Source organism: Azolla caroliniana, unplaced genomic scaffold (genome assembly GCF_043228905.1).
Source record: "Azolla caroliniana isolate FFs.n. ecotype wild unplaced genomic scaffold, voAzoCaro1.0.p SCAF_21, whole genome shotgun sequence".
Lineage (NCBI taxonomy): Eukaryota > Viridiplantae > Streptophyta > Polypodiopsida > Salviniales > Salviniaceae > Azolla > Azolla caroliniana.
This window is the reverse complement of record NW_028230456.1, coordinates 330,790-351,967: the sequence shown is the minus strand read 5'-3', so window position 1 is coordinate 351,967 and position 21,178 is coordinate 330,790. Positions and strand designations below refer to the sequence as shown.

At 47.7% G+C, this 21,178-nt stretch overlaps 3 protein-coding genes across 4 annotated transcripts; all 3 read left to right on the top strand.

Moving 5' to 3' along the window:
• The first annotated feature begins 74 nt into the window (after positions 1–74).
• LOC147850132 (putative pentatricopeptide repeat-containing protein At3g13770, mitochondrial) lies at positions 75–987 on the top strand. The gene is made up of 2 exons (XM_087336753.1): positions 75–507; positions 647–987. The coding sequence occupies exons 1-2, from the start codon at positions 75–77 to the stop codon at positions 985–987; spliced, it is 774 nt and encodes a 257-aa protein (XP_087192879.1).
• Positions 988–8,024, top strand: LOC147850131 (pentatricopeptide repeat-containing protein At3g57430, chloroplastic-like). Its single transcript, XM_087336752.1, has 4 exons — positions 988–1,209; positions 1,351–1,611; positions 1,673–2,168; positions 7,891–8,024. The coding sequence occupies exons 1-4, from the start codon at positions 988–990 to the stop codon at positions 8,022–8,024; spliced, it is 1,113 nt and encodes a 370-aa protein (XP_087192878.1).
• An 8,051-nt stretch (positions 8,025–16,075) lies between these two features.
• On the top strand, positions 16,076–20,968 carry LOC147850130 (DEAD-box ATP-dependent RNA helicase 45-like). 2 transcript variants are annotated; one of them, XR_015531695.1, is made up of 3 exons: positions 16,076–19,677; positions 20,031–20,694; positions 20,752–20,968. XR_015531695.1 is itself a non-coding variant. In XM_087336659.1 (2 exons), exons 1-2 carry the CDS (start codon positions 16,146–16,148, stop codon positions 20,492–20,494), a joined length of 3,996 nt encoding a protein of 1,331 aa, XP_087192785.1. In that variant the 5' UTR covers positions 16,076–16,145; the 3' UTR covers positions 20,495–20,740. The 2 variants fall into 2 exon arrangements, 1 of the variants encoding a protein (XP_087192785.1); XM_087336659.1 differs by lacking the exon at positions 20,752–20,968 and having other exon boundaries at positions 20,031–20,740.
• Positions 20,969–21,178: the final 210 nt, after the last annotated feature.

Sequence of the window (21,178 nt, the reverse complement as noted above, 5' to 3'; positions counted from 1 at the left end):
GATGCAACGGGACTTGTCATCTGCCTGTCAATGGATCCATGGGAAGTTTGGGAAGCAGAGAGGTTTAAAAGAGCATGAAAAGCAGATGGGGAAGAGCAAGAGATGCAACTTTTATAATGAACATGCTCAAGTCTTGTGCCAACAAGAAAGACCTTCATGAAGGTACAAGAATACATGGTGAAATCCTAAAAAGAGATGGTTTGCTTCTAGAACAGAATCCTCACATTGCCACTTGCCTAATCAACATGTATGCAAAATGTGGTATGTTTGAGAAAGCTAGGAAACTTCTACAAGAAGATTCTGTTCAAAATGTCGCTTGTTGGAATGCGCTCATTTCAGGGTATGCCCAACAAGGACAAGTTCATGAAGCATTGAATGTTTATTCATGCAGGCAAAGAGAAAATGTTGTTCCAAATTCGGACACTTTTATTTGTATTTTGAAGACTTGTGGCAACATAAGTGCTCTAGATGAGGGAAGAAGGGTTCATAAAATGATCGTAGATAGAGGTTTATTGGAGAAGGACATCCATAGTGGATATGTATGCTAAGTGCGGTGAAATGACAAATGTAAAAGACATGCTCAACTCACTCTCAGTTCGAGATGTAATATCTTGGAATATGTTAATTTCTGGTTACATTCAAGCAGGTCAATGCAGTGAAGCCTTAGATTGTATGCAACAGATATATTGTGAGTGCCTGTCGCCTGATTCTGTTACTTTTATATGTATATTGAAGGCATGTGGCACCATCGGAGCCACCAATAAGGGCAAACAAATTCATGACAAGATTAGGAGGAGAGGTTTGTTAGAGAAGGATGTCACACTTGGCAATGCTCTTTTGGACATGTACACTAGATGTGGCATGCTTTCTAGGGCACAGAAAGTGCTCGAAGAGCTTCCTGCTCGAGATGTAGTCTCATGGAACACACTTATCAGCGGTTATGTTCAACATGCTCAAACCCAAGAAACATTCAACTGTTTGGAATGAATGGAAAGTGAGGGTTTCTCCCCAGATGTGGTCACTTTCATGTGCATCCTGAAGGCATGTGGCAACATAGGAGCTATCGATGAAGGGAAACAAATCCATGAAAAAATTAGGAATAAGAAGGGATTGCTTGAAAAGGACATCATGCTTGCCACCATTGTGGTAGACATGTATGTGAAATGTGGTGCTCTTGCAAAAGCACAAGAAGTGGTTAATGATCTCCCTGTTTGAAACACCGTTTGTTGGAATGCATTGATTACGGGGTATGCTCAAAAAGGCTAGTATGATGAAGTATTAAACTGCTACAAATCCATGAAAAATGATGGTCTTAGTCCTGATATAGTTACATTTATTTGCATCTTGAAGGCGTGTGGAAGTAGAAGAAATATAGATAAAGGGGAGCAAATTCACGATGAGATTCAGAGAAGAGGATTGCTAGAAAAAGATAGCGTGATTGGAAATGCTTTAGTGGATATGTATACCAAATGTGGAGTGGTTGGAAAAGCACAAGAAGTGCTTGAAGGTCTTCCAACTCGAAATGTTGTGTCTTGGTCCACAGTAATTGTTGGATATGCACAACAAGGACAATGCCATGAAGCTCTTAACTGTCTCAAACGGATGCAATCTGTAGGCCTATCGCCAAATACAGTCACTTTCATTTCTATTTTGAAACCTTATATGAACATAGGAGCAATCAATAAAAGGCAAACAGATCCACAATGAGATTGTGCAGAGGGGTTTGTTGGAGGAAGACATTGTGCTTGGTACTACATTGGTGGATATGTATGCAAGATGTGGTATGCTTACAAAAGCCCAAGATGTGCTGGAAGACCTACCTATCAGAGATGTAGCATCCTGGAATGCATTAATGGCGGGGTATGCTCAACAAGGACAAAATCACAACACACTCAATGCGTTTCAAATGATGCAAATTGAGGGTATTTGTCCAGAGGAGGTCAGTCTTGTATGTATGCTTAGTGCTAGTAGCCATGCAGGGTCCTGGTATGAGAGCCAAAGGCTTATTGCGAAATTGAGTATAAAGTATGGGATTAGCCTTACTATAGAGCATCATACGTGCATGGTGGTTGGCTTTGGTAGTGCAGGACACTTTGATAAGGCAGTTTCTGTTATTGAAGCCATGCCATCTTGCATGGATTGTGCTTCAGTTTGGCTCTCTTTATTGGGTACATGCCGGAAATGGTCAAACGTTGTCGTGAAGAATTTCGGCCATAGGCGAAAACCGGGAAACATTGTCTACATTGGCGGGGTGCAGCGTGTGTACGCACCCATGTACATTTGGTGTGAATATCGAGGGCGCCTTTATGGCGCCGAAGAGTAGTCAAGTCGGGACAGACGATCCCATGAAAGTCGGGATTTGTCCCACATTGTAACGCATCCCTCTCCTTGTTCTATAAAAGGGAGGGAACGCCCTTTGTAAAAGGGTTGCCCATTTTGGATTAGAGGGTATATCGGTAGGTTTAGGGTTAGGTTTCTTCTGCTTCTTCTTCTTCCCCTTCGTGTTCGTTTAGGGTTGGCTGCAACTTATCTCCTGTGCAAGACCCCGCTCGGCGTGAAGAGCCCGAGAGCTCCCCGACGGCGGCTTGACAACAGACGACTGTTATAAACTATCCTGGTCCGGTTCGAAGCCGGGAGTGTATTCTTCTTATATATATACATATACGTTTGCGTCTGTCTGTGTATATTGGCGTCTTGTTGGTGTCGGGTGCTCCCCTCCTTCCCTGCGTTTCCTGTACAAGAGGGCGTGTGCGTGCGTGCGTGTGCGCGCGTGAGTCGGTGTCAAGCACGCTCTCTCACTCCCTCTCTCTCTCTTCGGCTGCTTCCGGTGCGTTTCAGGGGTGCCCCAGAAAACGGTGAAGTGCGACTTCCTACGCTCCGTCGCTCCCTAGTCCAAGACCCCCGTGGTCCCGCCTTTCTCCACGCACGCGCGTAACAACGCGACATCTTTGGTGAACCCGACGTGAAGGGCGGCAAGTGAGCATGGAGATGGAAGAAGACTTCGACTTCGAGGAGATGATGGCAAAAATCGTGATGGAAGACGGACGGAAGATGGCGAAGCGAGATGTGGCTCAACAAGCCGTCGAAAGGGTGGTCGATCGAGTCGGCCGATTCAATGGGAATGAGGTCCTAAAAATTTTGGGAGCCTACAAGGCCGAGATGGCGAAAGGGGGCGTGGACGAGGCGATGCGACTAGAGTATTTTCCTCGAGTGGCGGCCGTATCGGTGCACAAGGAGGTCAAGGAGGTACGAGAAGCTCATGAGTCGTGGGTGTCCTTTGAGGGAGCCCTATTGGAGGCGTACGGGTACACAGAACCGGAAGGAAGAGGTCAACATGAGTTCGATCGGTGGGTGTGTCGGCAACATGATGCGAGGCGGTCGGCCACAACACGGCCCGCGAGCGGCGGAGAAGAGAGAGCGGTGAGTGGGTACGCACTACCGCCGGAAGAGAGCTCAACGCAAAACAGTTCGGAGGAGCTCGACCTAGAAGCGCTAATACGGGAGGCATGCAAGCTTGTGAAGGGGAAAATCGAAGCCGAAGAAGGGCTTATTATGGAGTCGAGCCGGAGGCGGCCGGAGGATGAGGAGGCCGAAAGAGAATGGTACATCGGTACCACGGGAGAGGGTGCGGAGCGAGCCACCCTCTCGACATGCGGAGAAAGATAGACCGAGGACGAGGTCGGGGACGGTGAGGCGGCGATCGCCGATTCGAGCGGACATGAGGGAGTTCGGGCATGGAGGCCCGAAACATCGAGTGGGGAGAAGACGGGCGGTGGTGCCGCGACCTTACGCACACCGGGCCTAGAGACTCCGGCAACCGGCCCGAGAGCCGGTGTGAGACCTAGAGTGACGGGCGGTGGCGGCAGCAAGGCGGGCGACCAGACAGCGACGATGTGGGAGTGGGTGCGGAAAGAGCGACTCTCTCGTCTTGCGGCGGATGGACGGCCATGGAGGCCGGTAACTACGGATTCGGGACATGGCGGCCCGAAACATCTAGGGAGGAGGAGACGAGCAGTGGTGCCGCGACCTTCCACACACCAATCCTAGAGACTCCGGCAACCGGCCCAAGAGCCGGTGTGAGACCTAGAGAGACGGACGGTGGCGGCGGCAAGGCGGGCAACCGAAATGACGAAGAGGAGGTTTGTAGCGGACGGAGGCGAGATCCCTCAACACCGGGGCCGGAGACTTCGGCGGTTGCGCCCGAGCGCGGACATAAGACCGGGGAGATGGGCGGTGGCCGTGAGGATGAGAGGCCCGGAGTGGGCACGTGCGAAAAGACCGAAGGAGAGGTCCGGAGCGGCATCGAGGAGCGAGTCGGGAACCGACCCGACCAAAAGATGAGCCGGTCGGTAATCCGACCCGACCGGGAGCCGGAGCGGAAGAAGAGTGAAGCGGGGGCCGGTCAACCGGGCACGAACCGAAGGAAGCCGGCAAGATCGGGATTGTTTGATCAATTCGTAGCCGGCCGGGTACGGTTACGGTGGGAGCCAGTGAGAGCGAGAAGGAGGCCTAGTGGGCACGGTGATCACGGCTTGCTAGAAGACCGAGAGCGAGAGGGACCTTACACACCCATTCTAGAGACTTCGGCGGTTGCGGATCAACGTGAGACCGGAGAGACGGCGGGTGGCGGCGAGGAGTCGGAGGCCGAAGTGGACAAAGTTATCGGAGCGGGTATCCGGTATGAGATGATGGACGAGCGGGTCCAAGATGGCGAGCTTGGGCCGGAACGGGCTACGGTGACAAAGGAAGACGTGGCCAACGGAGGTCAGGTCTACGGCGGAAGCACGACACGAGACGCATGCAATACGGACGGTGGAGGGCCAAGACACAAGCATGCATACGGCGGACGGGCGACAACGATTGACCGACAATGACGGTCGGATCAAGCCTTCGAGAGGCAAACGCGGGATCGACGACATGGGCCGAGCGCGATCGGCATGAGCGGAGAGTCGTATCTAGGAAACGAAGGAGATACGCGGAGAACAACTGGGCACACACCGGGAAGAGAAAGCGCGGCGGCTTCCCGTAGGGCATACAAGGCCAAGCGGGCCAAGAGGGCGCAAAACGGACGGGCGATTCTTTGTGTCTTCCCACACTTGCTCCCGAGGCGATGGCAGTTGGGCCCGAGTGCCCACGTGAGTCCCAAGCGGAGGAAGGCGGCGGCGAAAGGGTGAGAATCACCGGCGAGACGATACGGGGAAGGAACGGACGAAAGCCCACGGACCCGATTCCGGAGAACTCGGCAATTGGGCCCGTATGCGCATGTAAGACCGAGGAGATGGATGGCGGTACCGAGGAGTCCCGGCACGATGCCAGCGAAGACGGATGGGAAACGGCCTGCGAGGAGGCCGAGGACGAACACGGCAGGAGGGGATCAGCATTCTGATACGGGTGGAGCGTGATCCGGTCGTGGATCGTTCGATCGGGGCCAGACTCGGCATAAAGGTGTCGATACGGGAGAGGGTGTGGGACGAGCCGCCCTCTTTTACATGGGGAGAAAGACCGACCGGGCGAAGGTCGAGGTTTGGAAAGAGAATGAAAGTCGGTCCTATGGGATTCCTTACACCGATACGGCTGCAGGCCCGAGTGCCGGCGTGAGTCCTATAAGAGAGATTGGTGGTGACAGGAGAACGGGACTCGGCAATACGGAAAAGGACGAACGGACCCGGAGGAGAACCGGGCGCAGCGGACTCCCGGATGACCATTCCAGGAGGGAGGAAGAGAGCAAGCCTACGAAGAGGCCGAGGACACGGTACGTCGGTACCACGAGAGAGGGTGTGAAACAAAACGCCCTCTCGGCAATGCGGAAAAGGATGACCCGGGACAGGGTCAAGAAGGCGACGAAGGCCTACGAAGGATCCTTCACACCGGTTCTAGAGACTTCGACAGTCGGCAACGCGGTCGACGTAAGACCAAGATACTGACGGTGGCAGCGAGGTGACGAAGGCAAGGGCTACGGATGGGCGGTCTACGGAGGATCCTTCACACCGGATCTAGAGACTTCGGCAGTCGGCAACGCAGTCGACGTAAGACCAAGATACTGACGGTGGCGGCGAGGTGACGAAGACAATGGGCGTAAGGAAGTCCGGTCCTACAGGATCCCCACACTTAACCAGAGACTCTGGCAGTTCGGCCAACGTGGCAACATGAGACCGAGAGAGAAGGTTGGTGGCGGCGGGAAATGGGACCCGACTAAGCGGAAGACGGCACAAGGGAGGTGCCGAGAACGAAGGGACAAGTGCCTAATAGACTGCACAGGGTCGGAACCAGGACGGTAAGAGAGGCCGGAGGAGGATCCTCCACACTCGCTTCGTAGATCTCGGTAACTCCGTCGAAGTAACAAAGACTGACACGGCAAGCCAGGGTGACAAGCTGGTGGGGGCGAGGGGACGACGGCAAGCGAAAGACCCAGGACCTGTTTCAGCAGCACGACGACAAGAAGGGCCAAGCGGGCTACTACGGGGTGTTCCTCAGAAGCAAAGGACACCGGTATGCGGGTGAACATCGATGCACGATCAGGCCGGAAAGGGGCCGACGAGGAGTGCAACACGGCCAGTACCAAACAACAGACGAGGGTAGGTGACATACGGAGGTGCCGGAGCGGAAAGGCGAGCGCGGAGAAGGCCGGAAAGGGATCTTCCACACCGTTCTGGAGACCATGGCGGTTCGAGCCGACGCGGCGATGTAAGACCATGGAGAAGGAAGGTGGCGACGGAAGGACGAAGGCAACGCGAAACACCATCGGGACATCACGATTCGACAACGGAGGCCAAGCGGGCTGCCACGGGCACTCCCCTAGCGGAGGACATCGGGCATACGACGGGAAGCAGGACGTTCATACGGTCGGACAAGGGCCAACGGAAGAACGCGTGCTACGGAGATCGTGGCAGAGGACCCATCGACGGGTCGAACGAGCCTACGGGGAGACGAGCGCGAAGGAAGACTCGAAGCCGCCGGATCAAACCGGCAGCGAGCCGAGATGCGGAACACGGGAGACCGGTTTCTCACCGGCCGAAATCTCTCACCCTTCAACCAGATTGGCACGTACCGGTGGACGTGCAGTTAGGTGGGGGCGGATGTCGTGAAGAATTTCGGCCATAGGCGAAAACTGAGAAACATTGTCTACATCGGCAAGGTGCAACGTGTGTACGCACCCATGTACATTTGGTGTGAATATCGAGGGCGCCTTTATGGCGCCGAAGAGTAGTCAAGTCGGGACAGACGATCCCATGAAATTCGGGATTTGTCCCACATTGTAACGCATCCCTCTCCTTGTTCTATAAAAGGGAGGGAACGCCCTTTGTAAAAGGGTTGCCCATTTTGGATTAGTGGGTATACCGGTAGGTTTAAGGTTAGGTTTCTTCTGCTTCTTCTTCTTCCCCTTCGTGTTCGTTTAGGGTTGGCTGCAGCTTATCTCCTGTGCAAGACCCCACTCGGCGTGACGAGCCCGAGAGCTCCCCGACGGCGGCTTGATAGCAGACGACTGTTGTAAACTATCCTGGTCCGGCTCGAAGCCGGGAGTGTATTCTTCTTATATATATATACATATACGTTTGCGTCTGTCTGTGTATATTGGCGTCTTGTTGGTGTCGGGTGCTCCCCTCCTTCACTGCATTTCCTGTACAAGAGGGCGTGTGTGTTCGTGTGTGTGTGTGTGTGTGTGTGCGCGTGCGTGAGTCGGTGTCAAGCACGCTCTCTCACTCCCTCTCACTCTTCGGCTGCTTCCGGTGCGTTTCAAGGGTGCCCCAGAAAACGGTGAAGTGCGACTTCCTACGCTCCATCGCTCCCTAGTCCAAGACCCCCGTGGTCCCGCCTTTCTCCACGCACGCGCGTAACAACGCGACAACGTGAAGCTTGGACAATCTGTTTTCAATCAAATTGTGCAACTAGATGATAACTTGGCAGCAGGTTATGTCTTAATGGCTAACATGTTTGCAGCTGCTGGCATGAAAGAGGATGCTGACAAACTTGAAGCCATGATGAGACCTGAACATGTATACTGCTCTGAAGAAATAGCGTTTTGAATAGAATCAACTGCCCATTTTATGTTGAAGATGCAAAGGATTATTTGTACATTGAGTTGAAGTCACAGAATTTTAATGTCAGCTTTTCTCTACAATTTCAAGAGAAAAATGCAAGCATTAGTAGTGTTCACAACAACTCATCATTGTTGCAATCAACTAGGATAGATAATGGAACTTCAGTCAACATCGGGTTGGGATAATGTTTCATGCAGGAGATCATCTCCCTTGGGAGGGTTGCCAGTTTGTAGGGGGCTTACGAGTTCTGTGATGCAGCTTCACTGGTGTATAGATGTCATCAAACGTTTGTTCTTTTGACATCAAGTAGACGAAAGATGAATCATGCACTGCTTCTACTTCACCTCCAAAGTGGGAATTGATATTTTCCATGTTATGATGAGCCATATAACAGCTCAATTCATGAAAGCATTATCATCAAAGTCTCCTGAAACTAAGAAAGAAAATATATCACTATACTGTCATAGGTGATATGATGTGAAATTCCCTTTGTTACTGAAAGATGGCACTTGTAAGATAAGTCTTCTGCACTTTTAATGCCTTTGTGCAAATCATGCCTTTTGCCCTGGTTCAAACTGCAATGGTTGATACGTTGCATCTCTCTATTCCATTTCTAAATCACCTCTCCACCCTTAGAAGTATTAGCAAATGGGAAGTGCAATTGTAGAACATGCTTGCAGGGCATACCTTGAAAAATATGAGAAATGTGAAACACATCTGTCTAAAAGAGAGATGATGTGATGGCTTCGTTAGATCCACAACACTAAGGGAATGGGCTGTTGTGTGAGGAGAGAGAAAATAGAGAGAATTGTGCATAAAATGGAGAGGAAACCCTAGTTGCTAAAGTCCCTATCTCATGATGAGAGATTTGGGACCAATTCTTATTGATAAGTAACTTTTAGGTCATTTGGGCATGTTAACATATGGCCAATGACCAAAAGTTATAAAGATAATGTAAATGCCAATAACCCCTAAATTGGGGCCAAAAATATAGTAAAGATGTGTATCGAAAGCTCTAGAAAGATGTGTCACATGGAACATTCAAGATATAGAAAAAGGAGAGTCCTTGGGGTGTTTATCCTCCAACAACCTCCCACTTATAAGACCAAGGAGGCACCTTTAAGCTAAGTAACTCCTACTATCTCTATACATAGTTGATGTGCCTTGGTTAAACACTTTGTGAGAGCATCTACTGGATTTTGTGAAGTATTGACATTGATCAAAGTGATTAGGCCATCCTCTAGCACTTCTCTAATAAAGTGGTATCTCACATCAAAATGCTTTGTGCAAGCATGAAGCATTGCATTCTTTGCCAAACATATGGCACTTTGGCTATCACAACCAAGAATAGGTGCCTTTTCAAGCATCCCAAACTCACTACACAAATGGCTTCTTTGGAAGCCTCTATAGTTGAAATATACTTAGCCTCTGTAGTAGATAGTGCAATTATATCCTTGAAATTCTAGAGCACCACGAAATAGCCAAACATGCAAGGGTGTATACATAGCCACTCGTGGACTTGCATGTATCCACATTACCTGCCATGTCTAAATCACAAAATCTGTTCAACTCTAACATACCTTTCAATAACATAGGCATCTAATGGAACCTTTCAATAACATGGTGCCTTTCAAATATTTAAAGATAGATTTGATTGTCTCCAAATGAGTTCTACCCGGATTATCCATGAACACCTACTTACAACTCTAACCACATGACCAATGTCTCATTCGAGTGGCAATCATAGCATACATAAGTGAGCCAGCCACAAGCTTATGCATGTGGAACATTCTTCATGTAATTGGTTGCATCATCATCTTCGGGACAATCATCCTTGGAAAGCAACATGTGGCTACAATGGCACTCTAATAGGCTCAACATCAACTGTGGAACATTGTTATGGCTTAATTGATTGTGTGAGATGATGAGCCGGCTGCTTGCAAAATAGCAATAGGATCTTGTATGCAGATCAGGCAAACAAGATGACAAGTGAGAATGTAAATAATGTGCATTGTTCAATCAATGAGATTACACAAGAAGATGAAGATGAAGACAGTTGCACAAACAATTAGAGCTCAAGAAAAACAATCGTATTACGAATCCCCCTAGACTTTTATGAAATTCATTTACTCACTTTTATAGTTAGGGTAACTAAGCCCTAACTAAGATAGTGTGTTCACACTAGGAATACAACTTGGGTGGAGGAGGACTTTTAGTCCATCATCTGACATGAACCACATAAAATTTGTACAACATTTTTTCAATGTACTTTTCTTAGGATAAATGCAAAGTATGATATTGTCTATCCCTTTTTATTTGCATACCAAGAATATGCTCAGCTTCCCCAAGGTCTTTCATTGAGAATGTAGAGTTCAACTATTATTTTAGAGCATTCAGAGTGCTCTTTTTCTTCCTTGCCAGCAGCATGCCGTCTACATACAATACGAGAATAATTGGGTGATCATCGTCATCCTTTTAATTTTATAAACAATGGTCTACATCACTTCTTTTAAACCCATGTTTGAGCATAAATGCATCAAACTTCTTATATCATTGCCTAGGGGCTTGTTTTAGGCAATATAAGCTCCTTTTCAACTTGCATATTAGATGCTCTTTTACAATGTATAGCTCTTCGTGTAAATCCCCATGCAACAAAGTTGTTTTAACATCCGTTTGGAATGGCGATTGTGAGGACAAACAAGACATGTAGTGTGGTCATCTTAATCATTAGAGAGAAAACCTCGTAGAAAACAATGCCCTCTTTTTCAGATATCCCTTAACAATCAACCTGGCGGTTTCATTTGATAACACCCTTGGAGAAATCAAGAGTGTAATCGAAGGAGGTCTAAGTGAAGACCAAGTCATACCGGTTAACTCGGTCGAGATGTACGAAATCATTGCGGACTTCAAAAGGGAAATCGGGGCGCATCGGACCGCCCACGTGGACACCAAGTACAATACTGTGGACCGGAAGGTGAAGCCAATCGCAACTCCCTTGCCGGAGGGTAGCTGGGAACAAATAAAGAGGGTCGCTACCGACCCAAGCTTGCGAGATCTGGCCAGCATAGGCCACCGGTTCATCAACAAGACGTTGCGAGAGTTGAAGATTAGTGGGGGTGGCTTCCTACTGCCGGCAGAAGAGGACCAGTTCAGGAGGATGCTCGAGAGGCACGAGAAAGCCTTCACATTCTCACCGGGAGAGATCGGGTGCGTCGACCCGACCGTTGTCGAACCAATGGTAATCTTTACGGTGCCGCACGTGTCGTGGAGTCTCAAGCCAATTCAGGTACCGAGAGCTCACATTCTAATGTTGATGGAGCTTCTTAAGCAGAAAGTGGAGCTGCACATCCTCGAACAATTGAGTGCCCCTTACTCCAACCGGTGGTTTACAGTAACAAAGAAGAATGGCACGTTACGCTTCATTCAGGACTTGTAGTTGGTCAATAAGGTGACCATTCACAATACAGGAGTTGAACCATCAATCGATGAGTTCGCAGAAGCCTTCACCGGGAGGTCCATATACTCGGTCGGAGATCTATACTCGGGGTATGATCAATTCCAGCTAGTCGTCGAAAGTAGGGACATCGCGACGATGTGAACCCCTCTCGACTTAGTTAGGATGTGTACCCTACCGCAAGGAGGGACCAACTAGGTGGCACACATGGTGAATGCAATGAACAAAGTACTGAGGGACTGCATCCTGGACATCACCATGCCATTCCTGGATGACATTCCTATAAAGGGGTGTCCGGAGGACACAAAGGATGAGTCTACCGGAGCAAATAGATGTTGAAGGTTGGTCACAGACCACATCTCCGACTGCGAGAAGATACTACAAAGGCTTGAGGGCGTTGGATTTACCTTCTCCGGGGAGAAGTCGGCTTTCGGACAACCAGAGATCTTAGCGGTCGGCCACCTATGCGGGCCGTACAGTCGAAGGTTGTCCTCGGCAAAGGTAGAGGCCATCTCGGTAATGAAAGAGTAGTGTGGATCCGTCACGGAGGTCCGACGTTTCTTGGGAGCATGCGCCTTCTACCACATATGGATACCGCACTACGCCCATGTCGTGGAGCTACTCTACGGCATGTTGAAGAAAGGCAGGAATTTCGAATGGGTCGAAGAGCACACAGAGGCGGTCCGGAGACTAAAACAAATGCTTACAACTGCACCAACTTTACGGAACGTTGTATTCAAACCGGACACTCCGATTTACATCACGGTACACACCAGCCTGACCAGAATCGGATGGGTCGTAAATCTAGAAGATGAGAACGGCACGCATTTCACCATCCGGTTTGGCGCGAGTGTTGACCGAGCAACAACGAGGATACGCCCAGGTCAAGCACGAACTATGGGGTATCGTTTCGGCGGTTAAGCTCGACAAGGACTACTTAATTGGGACATAAGTGATTGTAGAAACAGATTGCCTACCAATTCTCGGTATGGTTTCCATATGCGCAATTCCTGACTTGGCCATGCTCAGATGGATTGCGTACATCAAGTCTCTGAACCCGGAAATATGGCACATTTCCAGAAAAGACAACGCCATGGCTGATATGCTTTCCAAAGCAAGGTTCGAGGACAAGGATGGCATGGTGTCGGAAGACGAAGAAGTCGGCGCGGACTGCTTCAAATCAGCACGAATCAAGGTAAATAGGCAAAGCACTCCACCCCTGAACGAGTTCGACGAGGACAACTACGACAAGGAGTGGGTTCTAATCGGAAGGCTCCTAAGAACGATGATGGCGGATACATCATGGACAAGCCTAGAGGAAGCGAGTCAACTCCGAAAGAGGGCGTACAAGTACTTCCTACGAAATGGGAAAATCTGGAGGCATCCGAAGCAGTGGAACGACACGCCACTCCGAGTAGTAACGCGAACCGAGGATCAAGCGAAGTTGATATTGGAGTTCCACGAAAGCCGTTAGTCCGGGCATTGAGGTACATGGGCCATGTTCGAGAAGCTAAAGGATATGTACTAGTGGTCGAGAATGTATAAAGGCGTGCACCACTTCGTTTCGACATGTGAGAGCTGCCAGATGCACTCAGTGGTTCGACACCGCGACGAGCTACACCCGACTTACTCGCCGGCCATACACTTCAAGTGGATGGTCGACTTGGTGACAATGTCGATGGGAGTAGGACATGTGATACCTGGTGCTAGCAAGGGAAGATATGACAAACCAGGTGGAGGGTCGAGCATTGACAAACAAGACCACCACGGTCGTGTGCAAGTTTCTAATTGAGGATGTCGTCTGTCAGTACGGGTGCATAGGAAAGATAGTGGTCGGTCGAGGAGAGCTGGATGCGGAGGAGGCCAAGGAGCTGTTTGACCGACTAGGGGTGAAGTTGTCCCTCACAACGGCGTACGACCCAGAAGCAAACGGGAAAGTCGAGCAGGGTCATGGACCGATCATAAAAGCCATAGTGCACGCATGCGAAGGACAAGTCGGCAACTAGCCGAGACTACTCCCTTACGCGTTATGGGCGGACAGGACTACTCACAGTTCGGTGACTGGGTGCATGCCTACGAAGCTCATGTTCGGGCAGAAACCCATTGTGACAGTTGAACGAACAATTACCTCCTGGATGGCGGTCAATTGGGCTGATGAAATGAGCTGAGAAGAGTTGTTGGCGGCACGCATTCGACAACTCGAGCGAAGGCCGGAAGACATGGAACGGGCAACAACGAGGGTAAAAGAGGCACGGAGCAGAAACAAGGCTAGGTTCGACCGGACGCACCGACTCCGGCCGAAGAAGATCGAGGAAGGCGACTGGGTGCTGGTCTATGCCAACAGTCTTGACAACCAGCATCGGTCTACACATAAGTTCGCAAAATGGTGGTTCGGGCCGTACATGGTGACTTGTGCGAACGACAACACGACATACCATCTCGCAGAGCTCGACGGGACCCGAATGACGACACTGGTAGCCAGGAAGCGGATAAAGGCCTTCAAAAGGCGGAACGAAGCAGAACCGGACCCGATGATGGGAATCGAAAGCGATGACTCGGACCGAGAGGATGAGTAATGGCTGGCCCTAGAATCCTCCACTAAACTCGCTACTTGGCACATACCGGAGGATGTGCATTTTGGTGGGGGTGGATGTCGTGAAGATTCCAGGCCATAGGGGGAAACGTCGCCAAATGCATGGGAATGTGGGTGTGCACAAGTGGATTTATGTAAATACTAGGTGTTTGTAGGTTTTGTGGATTACTAGGAAGCTAGGCATTAATAGAGGATTTAATAAAACAAAGGGGGGGAGAACAAAAGGGAGATACCGAGAGCACATCAAGAGGTCATTAAACCTAATGTAACTGTCGCTCCTTGTGCTATAAAAGGGGCGGCGTCAGACTGTTTGACGGATAGAGGGTTTTGAGGAGGAGAAGATGTTGCCGAATAGGAAGGAGGAGCTCTCTCTCTCTATCTCGCTCTCTCGTTCTCTTCCGAACCTCTACGACCAAACCCCAGAAGGAACCCTCGACTTGCGTCAAGCGCCCGCGCGCTACAGGCCAGAGGCCAGAGGCCCCCTTTTTTGTGTGTTTTCTTTAGAGCTCGAAGCTCTGTTCGCGGCTCTGACCGGTTGTGTTCCCTGTGCTTCACGCGCACGTCGTAGCTACTATTGATAATCTATTCCGTTGCTTTATGTTGTTTTTCTACTATGTCGTTCTCGTGTTGCTATTCTCTCGCACTGCATTGAGACCGAAACCTACGACCACCTCCTTCGTACTCCTCTTTGTTTGTTCACGGTGTTTGCGTGTACGCGACGTGCGGGCCTCTTCTTCCTTTCTCGATTCCTCGGTTCAAGACCCCCGTGGTCCTGCCCTATTTCTACGCATCCACGCGGAAATACCGCGACAACGTTTCCGGGTGACTCAGACCCAACCCATCAAGTCCTTTGTCATCTTGGAGGAGTCATCCAAGCCGTACAATTTTGACATTCATCTCTCACACTCCATCGAACCCTAGTATGAGGATACATTGGTGTGAGGAAGCCTTGGTTCGAGGAAACTTTTGATTCAAGAAATGCTTTTGCTTCGAGGAATCATATGCTTGGATGAAATCTTGGTTGAGGAAACCCTCTTGCCAGCATCGAGAATCAACCTCTCTCTCTCTCTCTCTCTCTCTCTCTCTCTCTCTCTCTCTCTCTCTCTCCCTTCACTCAACACCATCGCACAGGGGGCAACAAGGGTTAAGACTAATTACCCATGCTTAATACAAGAAACTCTTAGATTGAAACAAAACCCGACTAATTTGTTTACAAAGACATCCCCTTTCCAAAATAAGGCTTACAATATCCGTCTTTCTCCATATTTGCATCTGTTTCATGCAAGACGACCCCAACAAATAACCCAAGATGGAGTTGAAGAAGAAGTGTATTCCACTAGCCCTAACACAACCCAAGTAGGAAGAAGGATGAGGAGAACCGGCCCAATACCCACTCGTACACAACACACAAGAAACCCTAAAACCCAAGAGAGAAGAAGAAAAATACCTCAAAAAAACCCTCTGAATCAATATCTCTTTTTAACTATTAAGCTTCCCTCTTTTCTTTACGTCCCACCTTTGGACCCGCCACATCACAACACCATTGTCAATATTTCGAAAATACATCTCATTGAAAATGTGGGAAAATTAACAACAATATTTTTAATCAAAATTAGCTAAGGAGAGGTTCCAAAATTTGAAATTTACGTGAGCACCGTGGGCAATCATATATAATTAACTAATTAATAGAGGCAGCTAACCTCGAGTAATTGGTTGAGGATGGAAACAAATAGTTATTGTTTGGTAGCCAGCTTGCAACCCCTCCCCCCTCCTTGAGCCACTACATTAAGAGATAGACATATGTATGTACATACTACTACAGTCTAGACTCTACAACCCAACCGTATACATACATATACATATGTATCATCAATATGTATGCTTCTTCTTCTTCTTCTCTAATACTACTACTACCAGAGTTGGGGGGAGAGAGAGAGACAGAGAGACAGAGTTCCTTCTCTCAAACAAAGTCTCGCTGCTCCTCCTTGAAGAAGAAAAGAGTAGATAGAGTAGAGCAGAGCAGAGCTCCGCGTGTATCCGTGCGCGCGCGCGTGAAGCTATGGCTTACCGCGACAGAGATAAGGAGAGAAGCAGCAGAGGAGGAGCACGCGATCGAGACAGAGAGAAAACAAGAGATCGTGATCACAAGGACAGAGACAAGGAGAAGGAGAAGGAAAGCAGGAGAAAGCAGCAAGAAAGAGACAGAGAAAACGACTCTGATGCCGACGCTGTGATAGGAGCAGAGAAGGAAAAGAAAGACCGGAGTAGCAGAGATCGAGGTAAGGATAGAGAGGATGTGAAAGATCGAGGTAAGGAGAGATTGGATGTGAAAGAGAGAGGTAAGGAGGGACTGGATGCAAAAGAGAGAGAGCGAGAGAAACGGGACAGAAGAGAGAAAGAAAAACGGGATGGAAACAGAGAAAGAGATGAAGAGGATAAGAAACACAAAGATCGAGATGTTGAGGATCAGAAGAAACACAAAGACAGAGATGTAGAGGATGATAGGAAACACAGAGACAGGGATGAAGACGATAGGAAACGCAGAGAAAGGGGCGAAGATGATAAGAAACACAGAGACAGAGATGAAAACGGTAGGAAACACAGGGAGAAGGATGACAATGACAAAAAGCGCAGAGATAGGGATGTGGAAGACGATAAGAAGCGCAAAGATAGGGATGATGATGATAAGAAACACAGAGATAGAGATGTGGAGGATGAGAGGAAACCCAGAGAAAGGGATATTGAAGATGATAAGAAGCACAGAGAAAGGGATGCTGAAGATGATAAGAAGCACAGAGAAAAGGATGCTGATGAGAGGAAACACCGAGAAAGGGATGCTGAAGAGAGGAAACACAGAGAAAGGGATGCTGATGAGAGGAAACACAGAGATAGAGACAATGATGAGAAGAAACTAAAAGACAGAGACGATGATGAGAAGAAACTAAGAGATAAAGATGGCGAGGAGGATAGAAAACGAAGGGACAGAGATGGTGACGATGATCGAAAGCGAAGAGATCGAGATATTGATGATGATCGAAAACGACGAAGAAGAGATGAGGATCAAGAGAGAGAGAGTAGCAAAAGTGAGCGAAAGAAGCACAGGGAAAGAGAGCCAGAAGCAGAGAAGAATAGAGAAGAGGATGAAGAGAAAGATAGAGGGAGGAGGAGGCGGAGGAAAGAAGAAGAAACTGAAACTAAGGTTAAGAAAGAAGCACCCCCTCAAGAAGAAGATCTTGAAGAAGAGCAAAGGAAACTTGATGAAGAAGCTGAGAAAAGGAGGAGAAGGGTTCAGGAATGGCAAGAGCTCCGCAGAAAAAAAGAAGAAGAAGAAATGAAAAATAGAGGCGATAACCAGCCAAACAGTGGTAAAACATGGACTCTTGAAGGAGAAGAGTCAGATGAAGAAGACGTTGATGGTTTGAAGAAGAGTGCATCTAATCTGGAGAACGATGATAATGGTGATATATCCATGGCTGATGAGCATGAAGAGTCTAATGGAGATCTAAATGACGTCAAAATAGATGGGAATGGGGATATAGCTATGAATATGGGAGCAGATGAAGACGATGTGGATACCCTTGATGCTTTTATGAATTCAATGGTTTTGCCTGAGGTTGAGAAATTGGATGCCAAGGATGCTCTCAGAGACGGAACTACTGTAACTATTGTGGAATCTGTGAAAATGAAGATTTCTGTACCAGTTTCTAATGGTGTCACTTCATCCAAGATTGTTTCTAGAAATGCCACGGGACGCATTCTTCCAGGAGATGATAGTGATTATGAGGAAGTAAACAATGAAAAGGAAGATGATGAAGATGAAGATGATGATGAGTTCATGAAACGAGTAAAGAAGACCAAGGTTGAGAAGCTGGCACTAGTAGATCATTCGAAAATCGACTACATGCCATTCAGGAAGAACTTCTATATTGAAGTTAAAGAGATATCAAGGATGACCCTTGAAGAAGTTGCAACATACCGAAAGGAGTTGGAATTGAGAATAAGAGGTAAGGACGTGCCAAGGCCGGTTAAGACATGGAATCAGACTGGTTTAGCAACGAAAACTCTGGATATAATCAAGAAGATGGGGTTCGAAAAGCCCATGCCTATCCAGGCGCAGGCTCTTCCCATCATCATGAGCGGTAGAGATTGCATTGGCATTGCAAAGACAGGGTCAGGAAAGACCCTTGCTTTTGTTTTGCCTATGTTGCGGCATATAAAAGACCAGTCTCCTCTCGTCTCAGGTGATGGACCTATAGGTCTAATCATGGCCCCGACGAGAGAGCTCGTACAACAGATCTATAATGATATTAAGAAATTCTCCAAAGCTCTTGGTTTAGCAGCTGTTCCTGTCTATGGGGGCTCTGGAGTGGCCCAACAGATAAGTGATCTAAAACGAGGAACCGAAATTGTGGTATGTACACCTGGCCGAATGATCGATATTTTGTGTACTAGTGCAGGGAAGATCACCAATCTTAGGAGGGTGACTTACCTTGTCTTGGATGAAGCAGATCGTATGTTTGATATGGGATTCGAGCCCCAAATCACTAGAATAGTTCAAAACACAAGGCCTGATAGACAAACTGTATTGTTTTCTGCAACTTTTCCCCGGCAAGTTGAGGTTCTTGCAAGGAAGGTTTTAACTCGACCAGTGGAAATACAAGTGGGCGGAAGGAGTGTGGTCAACAAGGACATTACCCAAACTGTGGAGGTAAGGCCTGATGGGGAAAGGTTCTTGAGATTGCTGGAGCTTCTGGGAGAATGGTATGGCAAAGGAAAGGTTTTAGTCTTTGTCCATTCGCAAGACAAATGTGACAACCTTTTCAGAGATCTGATGAGGAATGGTTATCCTTGTTTATCCCTCCACGGAGGGAAAGAGCAGACAGACAGGGAATCAACCATTAGTGACTTTAAAACCAATGTTTGCAATCTGCTGGTTGCAACAAGCATTGCGGCGAGAGGTCTTGATGTTAAAGATCTTGAGCTTGTCATCAACTTTGATGTGCCAAATCATTATGAGGATTATGTTCATAGGGTAGGTCGGACAGGAAGAGCAGGGAAGAAGGGTGTTGCTATTACGTTCATTTCGCCAGAGGAAGCTCGATATGCTCCTGATCTAGTCAAAGCACTGCAGCTATCAGAGCAGGCTGTTCCGGAAGATTTGAAGAAGTTGGCAGACGAGTTCATGGCTAAAGTGAACCAGGGGACAGAACAGGCGCATGGTAGTGGGTATGGTGGAAGTGGGTTTAAGTTCAATGAGGAAGAAGATGAAGCCATGAGAGCCGCCAAGAAAGCGCAAGCAAAGGAATATGGATTTGAGGAAGAGGAGGATAAATCGGATTCAGAATCTGAAGATGATGGAATCCGGAAAGCAGGAGGTGACCTTGCACAAGTAGCGGCAGCTGCTGCGGCTGCTATGGTTGCAAAGGCTGTAGGGCAGCAGCAACAGCAGCAACAGCAACAGCCTCCATTTGGTGTGAGTAATCAATTGCTATCGATGACTCAGGGTGTTTCAGGAGGGATGATTCCACAGCTTGGTCTGACCAATGCATCCATGGGATTGCCGAATGTACCAGCTATGACTACCTCAACAGGTTCGTTCTCTTCTTTCCTCCATTACATCTGATTAATATGGATATGATAGATATGTATTCCGGAAGTGTATATCTGTTCCATTTTCCTCTTTACATTTGAATGATATACAAGTAGTAAGTACCTCTTCTAAAAGTGGGTATCTGCACCATTTCTCTCTCCTTTGTGTTTGTGAACAATATGTAACTAGTAAAGACAGATTCTGAAGGTAGATATTTGTTCAATTTCTCCTTCACATTGTTAACAAATGTGTGTGGTAAACAAAGTGGGTATTTGTGCCATGTGTGAAGTAAGCATGTAATAATTAGATCTCGTCTGCTTTTGATCAACAAAATGTATATTTGGATTTTTACAGGTATTGTTCCATCTATCCCAGGATTAGGGTTTCCCGGCCTTGCTGTTAGTGCGGTTCCTCCTGTTGCCAATGAAGCCGCAGCGAAAGCTGCAGCTTTTGCAGCTGTCATCAACTTGCAGCACAATCTTTCGAAGATTCAAGCGGATGCAATGCCAGAGCACTATGAGGCAGAACTAGAGATTAATGATTTCCCGCAGCATGCTCGATGGAAAGTTACTCATAAGGATTTCCTGGGGCCAATAAGTGAATGGACTGAAGCAGCTATTACAACTAGAGGACAATATTTCCCCCCTGGAAAGCTTCCAGCCCCTGGAGAGAGGAAACTTTATCTTTTCATTGAAGGCTCTACTGAGAATTCTGTGAAGAAAGCCAAGACAGAAATTAAAAGGTTACTAGAAGAGTGTACAGCTGCAGCTTTATCACTTCCTGGTGGAGGTCGGCCTGGCAAGTATTCAGTTTTGTGATCTCCTGCTGGTGTAATGCCAATACAGAGTTTTCAATGAAAAGTTTCCTGTTAAGAGAATGAGCACTTTCAGAGAGGGTCAATCTTAGATATGAAGTTCAGTGGTAGATTGACTTGTATTTATTTGGGATTCAGGTTGGAAAAGGGTTACATGAGGTAAGACTCTATTTGTAACTTCTTACGACATTAAGAAGGAAAGTTGTTTTTCTTCTCGTTCAATGCGAACTGATAATGCATTATGCAACAAGAGTGTTGTAGTTGTTTTTCTTCTCGTTCAATGAGAACTGATAATGCATTATGCAACAAGAGTGCTGTAACAATGTAGGAATTTCCATCAATATTTAAGGTCTTTATTTCTCTTATTCTAATCAACCATTCCTGGAAGTGAGGATTATTTCAAAGATAAGCATATTGATGTAGTCTATCGGTATTTATTTGGAGTTTGAGATATCAATTTCATTAACCTAAATGTATTCATCTAGCCTTCCATTCATGTTATTATCATCTGATGTTTCTATACCAATACATTGTAAGCAATACTTGTTTCTTATTTCTAAAGCCAGTATTTTGATGTTGCATTAGCATTTATTTGATGATTACATGATTATGTATGAATTATGGTTATAGCCTTGGTCTTATGATTATATTGCATTTTGCCTTATGCAGGGATTAATTAGCCATCTCA